The sequence below is a fragment of the Zonotrichia leucophrys genome, chromosome Z, assembly GCF_028769735.1.
Source record: "Zonotrichia leucophrys gambelii isolate GWCS_2022_RI chromosome Z, RI_Zleu_2.0, whole genome shotgun sequence".
NCBI lineage: Eukaryota > Metazoa > Chordata > Aves > Passeriformes > Passerellidae > Zonotrichia > Zonotrichia leucophrys.
In genome coordinates this window covers 21,892,033-21,911,813 of record NC_088200.1, presented here as the reverse complement: position 1 = coordinate 21,911,813, position 19,781 = coordinate 21,892,033, and the positions used below count along the sequence as shown (strand labels likewise).

General features: G+C 38.3%; 1 protein-coding gene across 5 annotated transcripts in view; it reads left to right on the top strand.

Moving 5' to 3' along the window:
• Nucleotides 1-18,770, top strand: part of SKIC3 (SKI3 subunit of superkiller complex) — a 50,922-nt gene extending 32,152 nt beyond the window's left edge. For 4 of the 5 annotated variants that reach the window (XM_064735256.1, XM_064735255.1, XM_064735258.1 and 1 more), the window contains 11 exons: nt 949-1,167; nt 1,955-2,027; nt 2,750-2,803; nt 2,898-3,009; nt 4,260-4,397; nt 5,009-5,130; nt 6,981-7,139; nt 9,472-9,624; nt 11,369-11,499; nt 12,055-12,178; nt 13,597-18,770. In XM_064735256.1, coding sequence (XP_064591326.1) covers nt 949-1,167; nt 1,955-2,027; nt 2,750-2,803; nt 2,898-3,009; nt 4,260-4,397; nt 5,009-5,130; nt 6,981-7,139; nt 9,472-9,624; nt 11,369-11,499; nt 12,055-12,178; nt 13,597-13,674 — 1,363 coding nt within the window. In that variant the 3' untranslated portion in view covers nt 13,675-18,770. The remainder of the gene's footprint in view (nt 1-948; nt 1,168-1,954; nt 2,028-2,749; nt 2,804-2,897; nt 3,010-4,259; nt 4,398-5,008; nt 5,131-6,980; nt 7,140-9,471; nt 9,625-11,368; nt 11,500-12,054; nt 12,179-13,596) is intronic. The other variant, XM_064735254.1, reaches the window with a different exon arrangement.
• Nucleotides 18,771-19,781: the final 1,011 nt, after the last annotated feature.

The following is a 19,781-nucleotide window of genomic DNA, read 5'->3' as shown; positions in this document are numbered from 1 at the left end:
ATTTTTCAAATCTGTGGAAGCCAAATCGCCTGTGCATCATTGTTAGCCTCCTAGCAGCTAGAAATAAAATTACCATCTCACCACTCAGGAGCAGCTCTCTGTCAGTAGAGAACTCTAGTAGTGGCAGTGCAGCGCCCATCAGCATTTTCCTGAAGTTACTAACACAGAGAAGGTCCATTACCTTTCCTGGCCGTGGTTAGTTGGCTAGGAAACTGATATTTCCCACATCTTATAAATCACTGCAGGCCTCTAGTTTTGTCAAAAACACGAACAATGAGAGTTTCTAATGACATGATATGTTTGTGTTTGGAAAAAAAAAGGTAGTGAATGGCTTAGGAAAGAAACATCACAATGAATACATCTAGACTTGAATTGATAACAGTGCTACAAACAGATTTTGGTGGATTTTACTAATAGGAACAAAAATCATGCATTCTGGTGCAGTAGATAAATGTTGCTCTTGACTGGAATTTGTGCTAGATGACTTGAAGTGCCCAAGTAGGACCTTGAACATGAAGCTCCTTTTTTCTTTTCTCATAACCAGCTTAGCACAGAGATTCTTAACAGTGGGTATGTCTGGATAACTAGTATGATAGAATACCATTTCCTGCTTGTCAAAGGGTCCTTTTGCTGGCTGTTCAAGTTCAATTAACAGCTTTTTTTTTTCTTGCTAGGGACTGAAAACAAAACATAGAATCAGAAGCTTACGTTCTTGTCTTTTTTTGAAGGCAAAAGTAATCATTAAGAGCTTGATTTTGTGCCTGTAACCTGGCCTTCAAGGATATAGATTTAGCCTGATCCAGGATCCCACAGAGAGTATTAATTCTGTATACCTTTCATGATACATAGGTGCAAGAGGACTCAAAAGTAACGAGCACTCTCATGTTATCAGGAAGCTTAGTTTGTGCTCCAAAATGGTTGTCTCTTTCCCTCTCTTTGATTCAACAGCTCATTAAAGGAACCTAGTACGGAAAGTCTGAAGGCTTTGTGCACACTGGGACTGGTAAAGCAGGATGCAACACTTGCAACAGCAGCCCTAAAAGAATTACTGAAGCATGAAAAAGGGAATGATGGGATTTATGAGAGGTGTCTCATTGCATCTGCTGTTTATGCATTACAAGGTAGAAATGTGGCAATCCAGAGGGAAGTCTCCAAAGCAATACACAGGTATATAGTTTGTCTTGCTTTAAATTGCCGTGTAAATGTATTGCTTTGATTACATTGAAGAGTAAGCAAACCTATTTCTTTGAATTTGAATAAATTTGAATTTGAATAAAAATTAATTTTCAAAGATGAAGTCCTCACCTAAGGTTGTACCTTTAGCTGACAACTTTGCTTTCTTATTTATGGAATCAGATAGCAGAAGCTTCATAGCTCATTCAGTGTTTTCTGATTTTGATTGGGGGACTTTTCTGATAGGTAGGTTAGTTTACTCTTCTGTGAAAGCATTTTTCATCCTGTGTAGCATAACCTTCAGCCTAGAAAAGTCCCATGGGTTTTTATTTAATATTTAGCATCCTTGGAAGCTGTTTCTTCCATTAGCTAAGTGTCTGTGTTTAAATTTGATTTGATTAGCCTTAGCATTCTGAGCCTTTCAGGAAGGCACACATTATAGTCTCTCCAAGGGTTTTCAGAAACTATTTTCATGCAATTGTTTTTTTCCAACTACAACTAAAGTTTCTTGTTCTTCATGCTATGAAGACAAGACTTGTAGGCCTAAAGTTTTTTTTCTTCCTATGAATATTTATATGTATGCTGTACATTTAATTTCTTTAGCTAGCAGTATAATTTCAATGTTGCATTGTTTGTTTTTACCCATGTCTATCTTTTAATACACTGCATTGTATTCTTAATAGAAAAAGCTCTATTTGTATTTATAGCAAGTGCCTACTGAGTCCTGGAAGACCAGGTGCGTAACTAAACCAGAGAGTTTAATACCCTTTTCTTTCCCTAGTTACCCTGATAATCCTGCCCTTTGGTCTCTTCTGTCTCGACTAGTTCCACTGTATGCATCAAAAAAGCCTAAAGTAAGTAAGTGTAATACACATGTGCTGTTTACATTCCAAGTAGTCTGTGTCATTTCTTGACTGAAAAAACCCCGCCCTTCAGTGTGTGGACTTACCCCAGTAAAAGGAAAATGTATGGCTTACATTCAAAGCAGTGCACAGCTACATACTGAATTTATATACCATTATTTGGATCTTCCATGAGGTAACCATTCTTGAAGTAAACTTAGAGGAGTGATCTGCTACAATTATGCTAACAATAAAAGGCTATATACTATGTATAATTATGTATAATTTCTTCCATTTAGTTTTATATAGATGTATATATTTAAATAAATATTTATATTGATATTTACCTATCTTTAATTTGGTTAATGTAGTCATCTTCACTTTTCACATTAGGCAATGTTTCCTTGCCACTTTTCTGCTTATTATTAGTTTTCCTTCCAATAAATGCTCCTTGTCTTAATTTATGCTAATTATATAAACAGAAATAGCACCTGAAAAGAAACCCTTTTCAATATGGGGCTGAAATTAGAAGCCAATCATATAGATAAACTCTAGTCTAGAATGTCTCTTGCTAATTTTTTAATAAAAAGATCATGCCATAAGCAAGGACATTGACTCATTGTGCAAATTTTGTACTTGTGAATAGCAAAGATAAAATTATTTTGGCATTGTATTTTGCATAAAATTAATTAGCCGTGTAATTAAATCAATTGTTTGTTTTTTTGATCTTGCAGGGAGGAGCTGTGGCAGGAAGTGTTGCACATACACTTGATGTAAACTGTGGAAAGGTTTGACTATCTTAAAATGCAGATTTTGTAATTCCATAAACAGTCCTAAAATTAATTCTGTCTGATCACTTACACTCTTGTGTTCTTTTTATAGGAAGTCCTGCTGAATATCGCAGTTAATCAGTTGGTAGCAGGATGTCACATGTTAGAAGATAAGAAAAACAATCCTCTGAAAAATATTCAGAAGGCCATCCATGTCTGTCCAGGTTACTCTTGTTCTCAAACACAGTAGTGATTGTTTGTCTTTTTATCCATCAGAAGCAAAAATTACTGGATTAAAGTAAAATCTGCTTTTGTTGGGTTGATTTGTTGTTTAGGGTTATCCATGTGTCTTTTGGGGAAGATGCTTAGAGTGGAAATTGTCACTTTTCTTCCAGAAAAGTGGAAGGGAATTATGCCAGACAATAAGAAAAATATCACTGAGTTTTAAGGCTTGTTCTAAACCATGAGTAATTTCTTAATCACTCAACAGGAAAAGACTTAAGTATTATTTAGTATACTAGACAAATTGAAAAACATATGTTCCTCAGTATGCAGCGCCAGACAGAAGAGAATTATTCATCTCCCTTGAGATTTTTTATTAGAAAAGTTCTGTTAAAATGTGTGGTTTATGAACTACAGAGAACTCTATGGTTGTATTACTAAATAGTCTTCTTCCTATAGCATATGAAGTGCAAGCCTGGTGGGGTTTTTAGTTGCTAATTTGTACTTTATAGTGAAATACTAAAACATTGCTTCTTCTAGAGTAATTTTGTTCTGATGCACAGGGCTGGCTTGCAAGTTCAAAATGTCAATTACTTTCCTACAGGAAATATGAGTGTATGACTGCTGTTTAAAAGCAGTATACTTTACATTTTATTTTGTTAGATCTTCAAGCTTTGTTTCATTTTGCCAGCAAAAATAATTATTTTATGGATGAAAATTTAAATAAATAAAATCTTTAACTGAGCTCTGTCCAATTCAGGACAGAGATTGCTCTTACAGTAGTAGGTGTTCTTCACAGGGCTATTTAAAGGTGAAGCTGACACAGGAATTAGCTGGGAGTGGAAGCAGGCACCTATTGCTATAACTTTCATGCTGGTGGGAAGAACAGACTGAGTCTGCCACTTTGTGTTTTGCAACAACTCTTCAGTGAAAGCCAAGATTAATCTGTGTAGTGAAAAATAAATTGGCAGCTTCAGGTTAGCACACTGAAGCTATCTGTGAAAAATACATTAGCTGGCTTTAAGAACAGCATCTTCCTTTTATAATCTGATGTGTCTTACTAGTTAGAAGCAAGTAGTTATCACCTTCCTTGGTTTAAACTCAATTACTTCTCTTATTTTTGCTATCTTATTTACAGTGTATGGTTCCATTGATAGGTATGCTTTTATGCTTTATCTGATAAATCCCATTCTAAGTGAACTACCAGCATGTTTAGAATGGGCATGAGTTCCCTTTTACCATTCTTTTCTAGATAATCCTGTTGCTTGGGCAGTGCTAATGGCAGCCTGTCATGCTGAAAACACTGTTGTCTGTCTAAACAACACTGAACCAAAACGAACAGGCCTAGAGATGACACTTGTGTCTACAGTTTCAGCCAAAAGTAAGCTATGTGAGTTTCCTGTTTAAAAAAAGCAAAATAAAGTTGAAATTATCTAAGCTTGCAATGCTGTTCTGAACTTGCAAATCAGCTGAGGAGTACTCAATAGTGGTAATTACACAATAGCTGTAATTGTATTTTACACAAAAAACCCATTAAATTCTGATATATAGATGGGTTTAGATATTTAATGGCAGCTTGCTTTCCCCTCCAAAGCTTCAAATGGTTTTGTGAAATAGTATTTCTGAACTCTGATGCCTACACTCATGAAGGTTGTGGATGTATTACATTGCAGCAGCAGTACTTTACAGGAAAAGGCTAAAGTAATTTTGAGTTCTGTAACTCTTCCAATAGGTGCTCATTCTTGCTCAATGCCCGTAGTGTTTTGAAAACTGGAATTAAAATTCCATGTTAGATTGATCTCAAACCATTAACTCAAATGGTGTATGCTTATTTCCCCTCTTGCTTTTGATTTTCATCTTTCAATGTTCCTACTGATGAAGGGAGCCATGTCACATTAAAACTCATAAAAATTCTCCGTTACCAGATCTAGAGCCTGTGACCATGGTATTGTACTACAGCATAAATACTAATCTGTTTAAGTGTGTTGTCTGTCTTTACAGCTGGAGAAAGTCATCTTCCACATAATTATGTCCGTACTCTTGAAGACTGGTGTCTGTGTCAAGCTATTACCAGTCTAGGGGAGACTGGTAAACTGTCAGAAGCTGAAGCTCTTTGTAACAAGGTATGATGGGGTCACACTGGCAGATTGTGGTAGAATTGACAGAAGCCATTATTTTTGTGCATTATGCAGTAAGGTAATGTTTGAATTAGCAACTGTCTGTTCCATCAGAGATACAAAATATAATAGTTCACAGAATCACTGAGTATTCTGAGTTGAAAGGGACCCACAAAGATCAGATCATCAAGTTCAGCTCCGAAGTGAATGGCCTGTATGGGGATCAAACCTTCAATTCTGGCGGTATTAACAGCATGCTCTGACCAACTTAACTGATGGTTGGCATATCCTCCCCTCCCCAATATATTGTTTGCAGCACCAGAACTATGTTAATAGTTGAAACAACTAGTGTATGTGTCATGATAAAGCTGAAGTCTGTTCTTCCTGCCTAGAATTAAGCAAAACATTACCAGAATTCAGGGCAAGAAATCAGGATAGGAGACATCCTTGGGACTTCGATTTCTTCTGGGTTGTATTGGTACTTTGTTTCAGAGCTCCAAGTGGATGCTACAAATTCAATTATTAGAAAAGAGCGGTCTTGCTGCAACACAGCTATGGAAGGGAGCTGGGCTGTTACCAGCATTCGGTAGGGTGTTCATAAGCAGAAGACTTGGCAAAAGATAAACAAAAAAGCACACATCCATTATTTTCATTAAGGAAAATTACTAATCACATGCAAATGTGATCCTTGTTTTTGGTATATTTCATTAAAGTGGATGGAATTTAAAAAAAAAGCTACCAACAGCAAACAACAAAAAACCTAAACCACATAAGCAGATTGATTGAACAGGCTGGTTTTCAGCACGAAGTACTTTCTTTCCTCTTTATTTGCTTGGTGAGGTGTTTTCCTTTTCTGGCCAACTTGTCTGCTGACCTGCCTTATATTAACAATCATCAGAGATTTTGAGACATACAAGATCTGTCCTTCCCTCAGTTTGGCAGGGGGGAAGGTTGTAGTGGATTTTGCTTGTATTAGGCTGATTTTTGTTTAATTAAATAGCCTGGGGAGAGGACAGTCAGGGTCTGCAATTAGTGTAGATAAAAGTAGATAAAAGGATAGCATTCCCTAGTACCACAAGCCTTCAGTGGTAGTTTCAGACCCCAAAATCCTCAGAAAGCAGTGTAACTGGGAGTGGAGAGTCAGACACTGCTGTCAATCAGTTGTGAAGGATTCACAGGCAACATACTTTGTTAAAAAATATGTGAAAAATACAAATATTGTTTGTTAACACAAATCTGGTTTGAGTTATAATTCTTGGAATATTGAGATTTCAGCACAGAAAATAACATGCAGAGAGGTTTGCGAAAACTTCACGTTTCACCTGAGCAGAGTAAAGCAACACATAGCTAGAGTTCTGTCTTTTCTTTTTTGTGTTGGTTCAAAGAAATACTCTATGGATGCCTGCTGTTTCTGAATAGGAAATGTTTAGTAAAGTCCTTCTGTTCCAGTGAAAATAAAGTGTCTTATTTGGGAGAACTAAAATTTCTTGAAGCATAATCACGGTCCTTTTTAGCCCCAAGACAGGTTTTTGCCTATGTTAATAAGCCCAAAATTTTTAATAATTGTCAAACCAAGTGACAGCTGTCTTTCAGAAACCAGTAAGAGTAGGAAATATAAAATGTAAATGTAAAATGTAAAATTAAGCTTAGACTTCAAATGTATTTTGAGAACAGTAAAAATATTTTATGTTTTTATGGTTCAGTCCTGAAATACTCCTTTGTGCAGTGGAGGAGAAAAATGCTGTGTTTCAAGCACCCTGAGAAGGCTTTCAATGTTGTTTTCTATAAAGAGCAGAATGGAAAATCTAAGTGTCCTTGATATTGGAGAATGATAATTCTGATTGGTTTGGTTTTAGGGTTTAAAAAGCTGCCCTGAGCACCCAGCTCTGTTTTTGCTTTTGAGACAAATTCAGTGTAAGCAGCTGTTGCAGTCTCACAAAGAACTTCCAGACAACATCCTGGAGGAACTTCGCAAGACAGTCATGTCCAGTTCATCCTCAGCTGCAGCCTGGCAAGTAAGTGTCAATCCTTTCCACGACTGCTGTGCCACTCTCACACCTGCTGTAAGGGAGTGAGCATTCGTTTCACTGCTTGATTCTACTTATCTGCTGACAGTCAGTGACAGAAAAAACAGCTTAAATTCTATTTGTTCCAAAGTTGAAATATCATGTTAACCTCTATAAAAATTGGGATATTAAGGACTGCTAGTAAGACCAAGCAGACATGGAGGCAGGAGAAAAAAGTTCGAGATAAATGTCTTTAGGTATCTGTGATTTGACATGTGAGCAGAAACCAATGAAGTACTTCATAACTTCATAAAAATAAATGGAGGTAAAGGGTTTCCTGTTGTAGTAATACACAATTTCTTATTTAAGGGTCTGAAAAGCTGAATATGTCTCTTTCTCCATAATGTCCTGACTTCAGGTGTCACTGTACTTTTGAGTAATTTGACTGCAGAGAATCACTCCCAGTAACATTGTTCACTAATTCCCTTCCATGGCATGATGAGTAATCATTTTTAGTTGACACAAAAGTGCTAAATCTCTCTTCATATGCTGCTTCTGTGAGTCAGTCTGAGAAGTCTCACACATACCATAAGATCCTTTTGGTGATGCAACACCAAAGATGTTCATTTTCTAACAGCTGCTTTTTTGTTTACAGTTATTATCTGTCTTTACCAATGTAAGTAGCACATTGTTTAAAAAAATTACATGAACTTTTAGAGTCCTTTATGGAGCTGAAGTATTTATGATGCTCCTCTGCATGTTGATAAAATAAAACCCTGCTTGTGGTAAGATTCATTGGAGTTATTTTAACTCTTAGAAGATCAGTGCAAGGCTGCTTTACAGATCATGATGTTGCTTCTTAGAAGGCTGCAGATGCCCTTCTCTACAGAAACACCAGGAGCATTATTTCTGGGGAAAATGCTTTTTTGATGCATTTTTCTGTGATTTGTGAGACTTCATCTTTCAGAATATAGAACTCATTCAGGTTGAATTTGCAAAATAGGAAACATGCAAAATTCTATAGTATCCTCTTTTTTAATAACATTTTTTAAGTTAAGTTAGGGTTTGTGTACATTCTTTAAGCGTCCCTTGCATAGCCAAGTCATCTTCCTTACAAGCACAGAGAATAAGTGAAATGAGTGCATGTAATGTGGGGAGTGAGAGGGGATGATTTGTTTTAGTCTTTTTAATCCAGGCCACAGGTAAGATACCTGTGAGGAAGATCTTTTTAGTCTTCAAGGAAGTATTTCTCAGGGCTTAGATAGCATTCTGAAAAACTTGGCTGCTACATTTGCTTCTAGTGGATTAATGTATGTTTTTATGTTTTCTGTCTCTGGACTTCCTGTGAGTTTGATTTATCCATTGTGATGCCTTACAGTTTTACTACATTAGAGGGGCCATTAACTTTTCTTTCTGATTAAGTTTTTGGCTTTTGTCTAAATTGTTATGTGGGATTTAAGGGTGCTACTGAACTTCTGCTCTGATGACTGTTCTACTTTTTGTGCTGTGACTTGTCAGGAAAATAGAGAAAAGTAGATCTGGCAAAGCTGCCTTTGTGCCTTTGCAGGGGTTCTCTTCTTTACTTCTAGGGTGCTAGACATCTTCAGCTGCAAAGAGCTGAGGCTGAGGGAAGCTTTTTTCCCTTCACATGGATGAATGTTTTACTCTAAAAAGCGGGCCTGCAGCCTGATGTCAGGAATGCAATGTCTCACTAGTGCTAATTAATACTTTCCAGTATCTTGCTCTTTGTAATTGGGAGTAACTTCTATGACCAGAAAGCATTAATAATTTTTGCCTCCTCTGACACCCTGCAGTCCTTAGCTAGGAAAAGTCTAGAGGCCTTTGCTCAAAAGCAAAGGAATTACTTTGTTTACTTGGTGATCCAGCAAACAATATTTCTAAATATGGCTTGCACATCTTCATGCATATCATGTACATGACAAGGATTTGCAAATATGGCTGCATCTGCTTCAAAAAATGTGTGATGACTACAGAATTAAAGACAGAGAAGCTAGAATCCTTTTCCTTCTCTTCATGAGGAAATCCAGGACATCTTGTGCTGGCAGAGCTGGCAGCAGCTGAGACAACCTATCAAAAAAAGTCTGTGAGTAGGCTAGGGAACTCTCAAAATGATTTACTGTGGTGAGGTGTACTGCCAGCTCTGCAGCAGACTAATTTTTCTGCAGGGCAATGCACAGTGTGTGATTGGAATGAGGACTGGGTGCATGGTGTCAGCTAATATTATGCTGTGATACTCTCATAAATTGGACTAAATGGTATTACCTAATGGATGTGTGTTTTGGTGGCTCCATAACTGATTTTGTTGGATGTTTATTTTCAGTGGCTGGCGAAAGTATATCAGTCTCAGAGAATGATGACTGGAGCAGAGATGTGTTACAGAAAGAGTCTGCAGTTGGCATCACAGCAGGGCAGCTGGAACGGAAAGTTATCCAGTCTGCTCAGGCTAGCTATGCTCGCACTGGAAATCTGCATGGTAGGATAACCAGCATAACATTTCTGCATGATTTCACAGAAGATGGTGGAATAGAAGGCTTCTGTAATCATTAAATTATACCCCTGTTATGTTTTATGAATGACAGCTAGGGAATAAAATGAGACATCAAGGGGCAGTGGAGTATTCGTAGAACATGTCTTTGTAAGACAGGTTGCAACACAATAATCACATAGAGCCACTTTGTGCCTAAGAGGCTCACTTGCTCAGTGAGGCTTGTCCATAACAGTTTTAGTTTGATCACCAAATTGGCCTACTCCTCAAATGTCTGTCTTGTTCAGACAACTGCCTCAACAGATGCTTTTTGTTCATTGGTGCCTGGAGAAGTCAGTCAGTCATGTTTCAAATATTTTTATGCTGTATGGTGATTTCCAGATATGATGCCTTGCACTGAAGCCTAAGAACAATCTAAGGGAATTGTATCTTGTGGAATAAAGAAAATTACTCTATTCCTTGCACTGGGGGGGCAAGGTAAACATATCTCAGGGTCTTGGCAAGTATTTATTATCTTCAAGCAGTGTCACTCTAGAACCTTGAAGTGCACTACCAGAATTTAAATTCTGCTGTAAAATGTAGATACTGCTGTGATCTTGGCAAATGCTTTTTCACAAATTATTGAATGACCCAGTGGTAATCAAAATCAGGCAAAGCAATCCTCATATATCCTGAGATCTTGTGTAAGAAAAGAGAGTCAGATTTACTGAGGATAAAGCTGCAAAACTCTTCTCCATTTTGGAGAAGAGAGTTGTCCTCCAAAGTCAGAATTTGTCAAGTGACAATATTTTTCCTGCTGTAATTCTGTCAGTTTTTACTGGTTTGCTTTGTTTCTTTTTGCTCCTAAATGCTTTCAGAGGTCCCAAGTTGCTGCCTAAATTGATTAATACTATTTCTTCAAGGGCTGCCCTGAATTGCGTAAGAATAAACAAGACTTTATTTAAAGATGAGATTAGTATGAATTTGATTATCTCATCTCAACTTTTTAAGCGAGCAGAGAAGCTGTAGGTGGATTTCTTTTTTGGCATTTCTGCACTGGTTTAATGAAATGTATAAAAGCCTGGTGAAAAACTTGCCTAGGTCCAAGAAAGGTCTGTATTTGAAAATTGCTTGTCTCCCAGTTCTCTTCCAAGTAAAGATTTGGTCACCCTTTCAAGTACACTGATCTGAATGCTATCCAGACACAATGGGGATAATAAGGTTTTTCTAAAGCCAGTTTTTCTTCCTTTACTTTGCTTATATACTTAAGATATATGCCTTTGCTCAATAGTTGCTCTGTTAGGTGATTACAGTCTAGAAGTAGGTTTTGACTTCTGATAAAAAATTGTGTCACTTCTGGGGATAAATTTTACATTCTTGAATAGTTTTGTATGTGGTATGAAGATTTGCAAGGGTTTCTGAAGCACTAGTAAAATTTGTATGAAAAAACAAAAAGACACAAATTCCCTGTGCACACAAATTAGCACGGGGGAATACTAGCAAGGCTGATCCTAAATAAGTTAATATGACTTTTCTAGGCACTTCTAACCACTGTTAGTCTCGAGGATTTTTTAAACAAGGGTCTTTCTAACCTGCTAAACCATCTCAGAACAGCTTGAATAAAACCTGCTTTCTAGAGAGATGCAAATATACTACAATAAAGTAATTTTTCCACTGATTTTTCTTCTTTTTATTTTTTAAAATTTCTTTTTTTATTAATCTCTCTTTATTTTTTTCTTAACTTTTATAATAGGCTAATGTCTCAAATGAACACTGGCCATCCTTGGTTCAGGAGGCAACGACTGAAGCTTTGAAACTTTCACCTTCCCCTTTGGCAGTTCTGCTTCAAGCCCTGCTACAATATAATCGCAAAATGGGAGCAAGGTATGCATGATCTGTTAAGTTGTCAGTGGAATACCATGTCTAAAAATACAAGTGGTCATTATCTGCAGATCTAAGTTCAAGAACTTAAACAAACTTGAAAGTGGAAATTAATTCTTGAAATAGCGTGGCAAATAAAAGGGAGAGGGGAGAAAGGGTTATGATGTGGGGAGCAACCAAATCTTCCATTATTTGTGAAAAAAAAAAAAGCTGATGGAGCACCACTGAATGAATATGACATCCATACATGTAGTTGCCAGTTTTTACCAGATTTCTAATGGCACTGTGAATTTGAAAATCTCTTTGTTAGGTGTTTTTGTTGTTGTTGTTGGAAGGTAGTATCAGCCAAACAGAATTTTACACTTTGTGTCTAAAATAGTCACTTTGTCTCTATTCCAATGACCTTCTCTTCTGCACTTTCATATCTTGTCTCTGTTTGCAGGAACTGCAATAAGGACTTTCCTGTATATTGCTTCTGGCCATTGTTGTTTGCTCTGTTGTGTTACATGGGGCCTGTTCAGTAGAATTTGATTTGGATTGTTTTGATTATGTTTCCAGGGAAACTCGGCGAATGTTGGAGAGAATTGTTTACCAACCAGCCAATCCAGAAACCATAGTGTCAGTGGCACGCTGGTACCTCCTGCAACATCTGTATGCCAAAGATGATTGTGAATTAATAGATGTAAGACTATCCACCTTATACAGAACTTCTGTCTATTTACGTTTGGTATTATACTTGCAACTTGGAAGTGAGGTAGAAGAAGGCTAGGAAGATGTTGCTCTAGAGGTGCAAATGTACTACAGTTTTTGAAATCAACACCAGTTTGTTTGAATATCTTCCATTCCTCCATGCAGTAATGAAAAATAAATAGTAAAGTCTCCAGCCCAAACTTGGAACAGTTTTAATGGTGATTCTTCAGTAGACATGAGGACCATTTAATTAAAATTTTAGCAATAAAAATGTTAATTCCCTCTAGCCTGGCTGGAACATGTCGTGTCCCTAGCCCAAAAGAACTGAGCAGTAGAATCTCTGTACTCTCTCTCTTAAAGGCTTGTGTGTAATGGTAGATTATTTTCAGTACATAGTAGATGCTGCATTAGTTTCTGTTGGCAGTACTTCACTAATGTATTTGATCAAACTCACAAATCCATGCAGCTCTTTGATGTAGTGCAAGTGGGGTGTCATTCATTTTGGCTTATAATGAGAACTACTTTTCTCATCAAAATCTGAATGCACTCTGAATGACTCAATGAAGACTGGTGATGAAGTCTTTTGCCCATATTATCAGCTGTTCCCTGGTGAAATGTTGAATCCAATACAAAGTAGATCTGGAGGTACATATAAAAAGGTGTAGACAAAAATCCATACACAGACATGCATAGACACAGATTAAAAAAGCTAGATTTAATGAGTTCAGAAGATCCTGGTGTGATCTCCTTGCACTTGCTTCTGCAGAGTCCCTGCTGATGAGATGATAGTCCCTGCTGATGAGATTATAATAATGGCTGGAGATTTGCTTGGTTCTGCTTAATGGTTTTCCTTTTCAGTATGTTTAATGTCATTGGGTTACAAGAGATGTGCCAGAAGCTTATGAACATTAGGTTACTGTGGGACCACCTTTTAAGGTCCCTAACAGAAAAGATCCAAATATGATGTGTGGAAAATAAATCAGGGAAGTGTGAATTTAACTGGGAGAGGAAAAAGGATGTGGCAGTTTTTTTAAAGCAGCTGCAGAGAACACTTGAGTTTGGCAAATGGAGATTTATATAAAGGTAAGATTTATACAAAGCAGGGGACTAGTGTGTGTCAGCAGGAAAATAGGTCTGCTTGTTTAATTGCCAGCAGGTAACTACTTGTCAAAGTAATCAGTGATGCTTTTACAGAGCACTGGAAGTGATTACAGTCACTGTAGCGCAGAGTTTGGATCTTTTAAGCACGTTGATGTATAATGTCGAGTACTTCCTATCTGGGGATTATGGGTTAGATGATCTTTTAGCGAAACTGTCTAACAGGAATTTAAAAAGTACATTTCAGATTGCCATTAAGACAATAACAGAAAAATCTTAAATTCTCAAGTTGTTCTTTATTTTTCTCTGCAGGTGCTTATAGAAAATGCCAAAGCTAATGGAGATGTTAGAGCTCTGGAACTAAATGAGAAATTATCATCAAGTGCCTAGAATGGACTATCTGAAGCAAAACACTCTTATGTTCATCCAGTTGAATTAGTTCACCTTCCACAAGTGTATAGAGTTTGGGCTGTTTTGTTTATTGTGTCTGATTTATTTTCTTCTGTTTCATCAACTGCAGCCTTGTCTTTAGTTTTGCTTTTTCTTGAAAAAAAGTAGGTTATTTTCATGTTGAGTTACACACATAAAATCACATTTATTTGGAAAAGAAAATCCTGAATTTTGCTTTTGTTTGCTTCCCCCACTTAAACTTAGTTGCTATTCACAATAGAGTATTTCCCCCCTAACTTATGTAGCAAACAGAATTCCCCTTTATCTACTCATGCGTCTCTGTCAGGTCTGAGGGTTCTTGGGCTCTGATAACTCCTGGACAGCAGCTGGGGCCCCCTTCTGGGAGTGCTGGGTCACCAGAACTGATGCCTTGTGAAAGCTGACCTAGAACAGAGACTAGATGGAGTTAAAGAATAAAGTAGGTATTTATTGGAAGGGCTCCGTGGATACACCTTGGGCAGTACAAGAGCCCAGCCAGGGCTACACCCCAGATGAACCCAAAATGATCACAAAATGGATGACTGATCACAAGGTCTCTCACTTTTATAAGTTCTGGTCCATTACCATATTGGAGTTAATTGTCCATTTACAGCTTTAGATCATGAAGCCCCATCCTTCTTGTTTTTCTCTCTTCAGGCCACATTTATGCTCTTGGGCCTGAGTTTTGGGTGGTTGTCCTTGGTCCCAGGCTAGGAAAGGAATTGTTTTGTCTACCTACTCTCTGAGGACTAGGTAGACAAGAGCTTACCATCCTTTAATATGAAGCTCAGACTAGACACTAAAGCAGCAGAGAATCCGAAAAATATAAAAGCTAAAACCTGAGGCATCATTTGGATGCACACAGAAGTACAATTATTAACGCCACTGCCAGGTTTTCTTGGCACAGAGTCTTAAGAGCTGGGTAGCAGACAGCTTCCGTCATCTTTTGGTAACTCAGCAGCTGATAACTTAATTATGATCGCTGTTCTTCCGATATGTTATTTTACTTTTATGTACATGAAAATATAAAATAAATAAAGCAATGACTCTGACCTGTGAAAGCTACCATGAGGATGTTCACTCTGTTGACAGGAGTCATGATAGTGGTCAGTTTTTTTGTTAAAATCTTAAAATTTCTGTCCAGCAGAGTTTTACAATAGCTTATACAATCCTATGTTATAGGCAGGAAAGGGCACTTCAAAAGTGTGCAGTGGGACAGCATTGAACATGCACTTGCTTTTGGAACCAGTTGTTCTGGGCTTACAGAAAAGAGGGTGCTGAGCTGGAGTGCAAATCACACACACTAATCTCTGGAGAGTGTGCCACTCTCATTTTAACAGGAAAACTCAGCTCAGTGGGCTGGGGCTTCTAGTCTGTGGAGGGAAGATGAAACCTCTAAGTAGCAAGAATCTCCTTATCTTCCACACTTTCATTCTCTCACTTTTCCTTAAAATTATTTTCTTTAAATTTAGATTGATTATACTTCCCTTCACGGAGCTGCTGTCAAATAGCCTTGAACTATCAGTAACTGCAAATCTTAAATGGAAATGCTGCAAAAGCCAGACATGACTCTCAAGAGCAGCTGTAACTTTTTTTAGCTTGCTGCTATTAAAAACCTGGAGAAATTCTTGCAGCCTATGGTTTGTATCCTTGGCATATAGTCATGGTGTGTGTGCCACCCACTCTAGTGGTGGAAAAGCTGTCAGCACCATCCTCTTGGCAGCACAGTAAGCAACTGCCTGCCCCTCTTAATCCTTCTGTGCAAGCACTAGCCTAGACTTTGCTGGTACTGAGCCCTGGATGCCTTCTAGCATCTAGGAGAGCCAACAGGTGACGACAGCCCAGAGAGATTCCAGCTGAGTAATTGTCAACTGTGAACCTTCTGTATTAGGAAAAAAATGTTGTAGTATGGTGCTTTTCTGCTCAAAACACCATGGAATTGCTTTTACTGTCAACAGTGATGAGCTCCTTGAATAAGATAATAATACAGCCTGAAGTTGTATTCCATGCAATGTAGGAAAAAAAACTCTGCAAATCTCTGTGAGTTGTGAAGTACTCAGTTAAAAGTGCTCAGGGAAGAGGAGTTTAAATTTAAGCTTTTGTAAAATTCAACAACATGAGGTAAAAGTCTTGCTCCCCTGATTTTTAAGCAATGTATGGCCTCTACAAAATTGCACATTGTAGCAAGTCTGCTGTAACACTGGCAAAGCTTGTAAATTCTTGCAACTTGAGGCAACCACATCTTTTATGTAATGTAGAGCACAGCAAAATACAAAGCCATATATGCATCATTGATTTGGGTAATTGAGAATTGCTTATGGATTTCACTGTCTAGAAGTCAGTGTTCTTTGGCTGCTCTTGCTGTAAAGTGGGGAAAAAATAAACATTGCCAACTGTAAGTTATTATGTTGGTTTATGCTGAAGGCAGAATGGAATGAGATCTAATGAACTGAAGGTAGATCATTTCATGGCTGCAGATACTAGAGGTGGCTTTTTTAACCCCATGCTGATTCTCACTAGAGAGAGCACCTCTAAGACTTGGCCAGGCTTGCTCTTGGTGGTCACTCTTCTGGGAGGTCACTTGGATAGTGGTTTTTTCATGTCTTTCTGATTTTTTTTTTTAAGTTTCATTTTGTGTTCTGTATTTGAGCAGCTCCATAGATTCATGAACAGGACTTGATTTACTGAAGTCCTGTAAAGAATAGGAACAATACATTAAATAGTTGTTGCTTTCAACACATGAAAAGTTGATTCTTTGTCTCTGCAAAGATTTCTGACCCATGTTTAATACAAATCATGTTAAATCCAATCTATCCCATTATTTAATTGTATCTTGGGAAAACACAATAGCAGCTTGGGTTGCAAACTTCTTGTTACTGGGAGCTGTCTTCCAATACATTGGACAATACCAAGCATAATTGCAGCTGTGATTGACCTCAGGCATGTGACATGGCAGAAAGAAGACACTGTCTGTCTTTTAAAAAGGGCAGAATTGTTTGCTTTTAATGCTATTTTTCCATTGAGCATTGGGAGTTTCTTGTTGGTTTGTTTTTTTTCAACACCACAATCAAAAACTCTGGGTTTTCCATCAGATGCTGATACTGTGGCTCTGCAGTTTGCCTACCAGATAGCAGAGTTGGTGCTGTGGATTTCCCGAAGTTGTAGGAAGTATAAATAGACTTACTCCTCATCTGAGATGAACACTGTTCTGTTGTGCACTTCTAGGAGAATGGGAGCTCAGCTTCCCCAGCTGTTTGTGCTGAGTGTGTAAAAAGGGAGAGATAGGAGTGTGCAGACACAGTTTTTCCAAAACAGATACAGAGCACCTGATACACATTTTTTTGCACCACTGTACACTCAACTACTGTCAATAAAGACTGAAGAATTGTAGAATTGTAAGCTGCTGTTACCTCACTGATTGCAGTAACTTTCAAATTACAGTGCAGTAACTCTTTTTGTTTGTTCTGCATCTGTCATAGGTGTTAACTGCTTAGGAAAGTAAGAACTGAGCAGCCTTCTATTTTTTTCTTGAAGTGCATATTGTAACGTGGCTGCCAATGACATGTTTTTCTTTTTGGAACAGTTCTTTAATATGGATTCGTTTTGTCACTGTTGCAGTCAAAACGAACTGCTTCATAGTGCTTGCAATTTTACAGATTCCAGACACATCTCTGATTTCCAGAACCCCAGTCTGTGCTGAAGCACCAACAGCTGCTGAGACAGTCAAGAGGCTGCCTCTGTCCTCTTCAAGCTGCTCTGCATCTCTTCAGCAGCCTCCTTCCCCCCTGTTGCAGGGTCAGCCCTGCCAGAGGACTGTCAAGGGGAAGCAGTCCTTGGACTTGAGTTTGAACACAAGCATGGCCAAAGTTTGATATAAACAGAGCTCTTCTGTCCTCATTTTCCACAGGTTTATTTTCAACTTCCTTGAAGTAAAGAACTCTCTCAGTACCAAGATCTTTTATTCTGAAATTTCTTAGCCGTGACTTTCTTTGAGAGCTATCTTGTGCTCACTCAGAAGGTCTTGTAGACAGCTAAGCCTTGTCTTGTCAAGCTGCATAAAGACCTTAAATAACAGAGAGCTTAGTTTACTACAGCCCTGGGGCAAGGCTTACTGGTGTGTTGCAGATGATGAAGGAATTGGAGGGAAAGTAAAGAGCTGGAGTACTTGATCACAAACATCCTGAAAGATGAGAAACCAGATGCTCAGGTTTTAGGGTATAGGTTGAGAACATGTAAAATGTGAAATACTCATGCAGTGATTTTCAGACTTCTGTTCCTTTGGAGAGAGGGCTGAGTGATTTTATATACATACATACATACATATATAAATATATATATATAAAACCTGCTACATCCACTGTGTTTCCACCATCAGCTGCAAATGGGAGAGTATTACAATGGAAAAGGTTTGAGTCACACAGAACAGATTACAGTGAGTGAAATCTTCCTGGAGCAGACCAGGTACTCGGGAGGAAGTCTTTGTAATTGCTGTGAACAGTCAGAATCATCTGGTGAAGCGCCTTATGCTTTGTGAGATACATCACTGTGACTGTCCCCATAAGAAGCAGCCACCATGTACCAGCAACGCCATCTGACTGCTTCCCTCTTCATTTACACAATGCATGCTCTATGTTAAGTAGCTGCAACTCATCCAGTTGTCTCTTTGTCCAGCTACTGTTGGTGGAGAATGGGGAATAAAGTATTGAAATAACATAAAACCATTAAATATGATCACAGCAGCAAGATCTATATGAGAGAATCACTGCTGCCTCCATATGAAGATTAGGGATCTTTCAAAAAGAAATGGGTACTCTAAAAAAGCTGGAAAACAGATTATGACATTACCTTTAAATGAAAGACCATTACCTTGAAACTTGTGCTAAAGTCATGCTGGCTGTTTGCAAAGACAGGTGGGCTAAACTGAGAGATGGCTGTGTGAGGGGTTTTCGAGAGAGACAGAGTCACTTCAATATCTTTTTGTCGTTGTTGGAAAGTGGTTTCTGCAGCAGCAGGTTACTGTAAAAATGTATTTTTAAAATAAATTGAATGAAATCCCATTCTCATATGATCTCTTCATTTTGCACTTCCTCAAGCTCTTTCCAGTTCTGTCTTTTAAATTTGGCAGTTCTTGCATGCAGTTTTTTAAATCACTTTTCATCTGATACAACTTTTCATACTTCTGTGGTTTATCAATTTTTTCTGGTTTTAGTGATGGAAATACCAGCTTTTCTTCTTCTCTTTTTTCTGCTCTTTCTTTTAAATACATAATACATGTTCATGAACACGTTAACCTGTCTTCTGCTATCCATATGTTCAGTTGGTCTAGCTTTCTAATCCTATGTAGGATGGCACTCCATAAATTGCAAGGGGAGGTCTGGTACCCCAGAGAAAGTGTCAATTGTCTTTTCCATAATGAACCAAGTAAACAAGGAAATTTCTTTTCCTGTCTGGGCCAGGACAAATATGTTTTAAAATATTTATTTGTTTATTTATTTTTATTCAATCCTTTAAATCCAGTGATTTCATCTCATATGGTGCAGTGTGAGACTCTGAACATAACTAATCCTTTTCAAGTTGCTTTCATGAGCCCATCTCAAGCTTTCCAACCAAAGAAGTGCAATGCAGTGGTGTAAACCCAGCCCAGCTGCTGGCACAAATAATGAGGCTGAGCCCTGAAAGAGCTGTCTGTCTGGGGGATGGCAGGCTGTGCCCTCCCACTTCCGAGCCAGTACAGCTCTTGGGGGCAATTCCCCTTGCTGGTGTGCTCAACCCTGAGCTGCCCGGTTGCCCACCCCTTGGTCTTCAAGTTGCACCGCATCCTCTGGTCAGCTCCAAGTCTTGTCAGTAGGGTCAAACTCCTCAGACCTTCTTTAGCCCTTGCAACACAAGGGAGTCCTGTGGCTCTGCCTCGCAGGGAAGGTGTTTGCCAACCTGGCAGAATTGTTGTGTTGGAACAGGGCTCTGAGTTTACGGACACTGCTGCGGGGCACAGGTGGCTGATGGAGTGAGTCATTTCCGTGAATAACAGAGCTGCTGCCCCGCGCTCCCAGGATGGCTCCATCACCTGC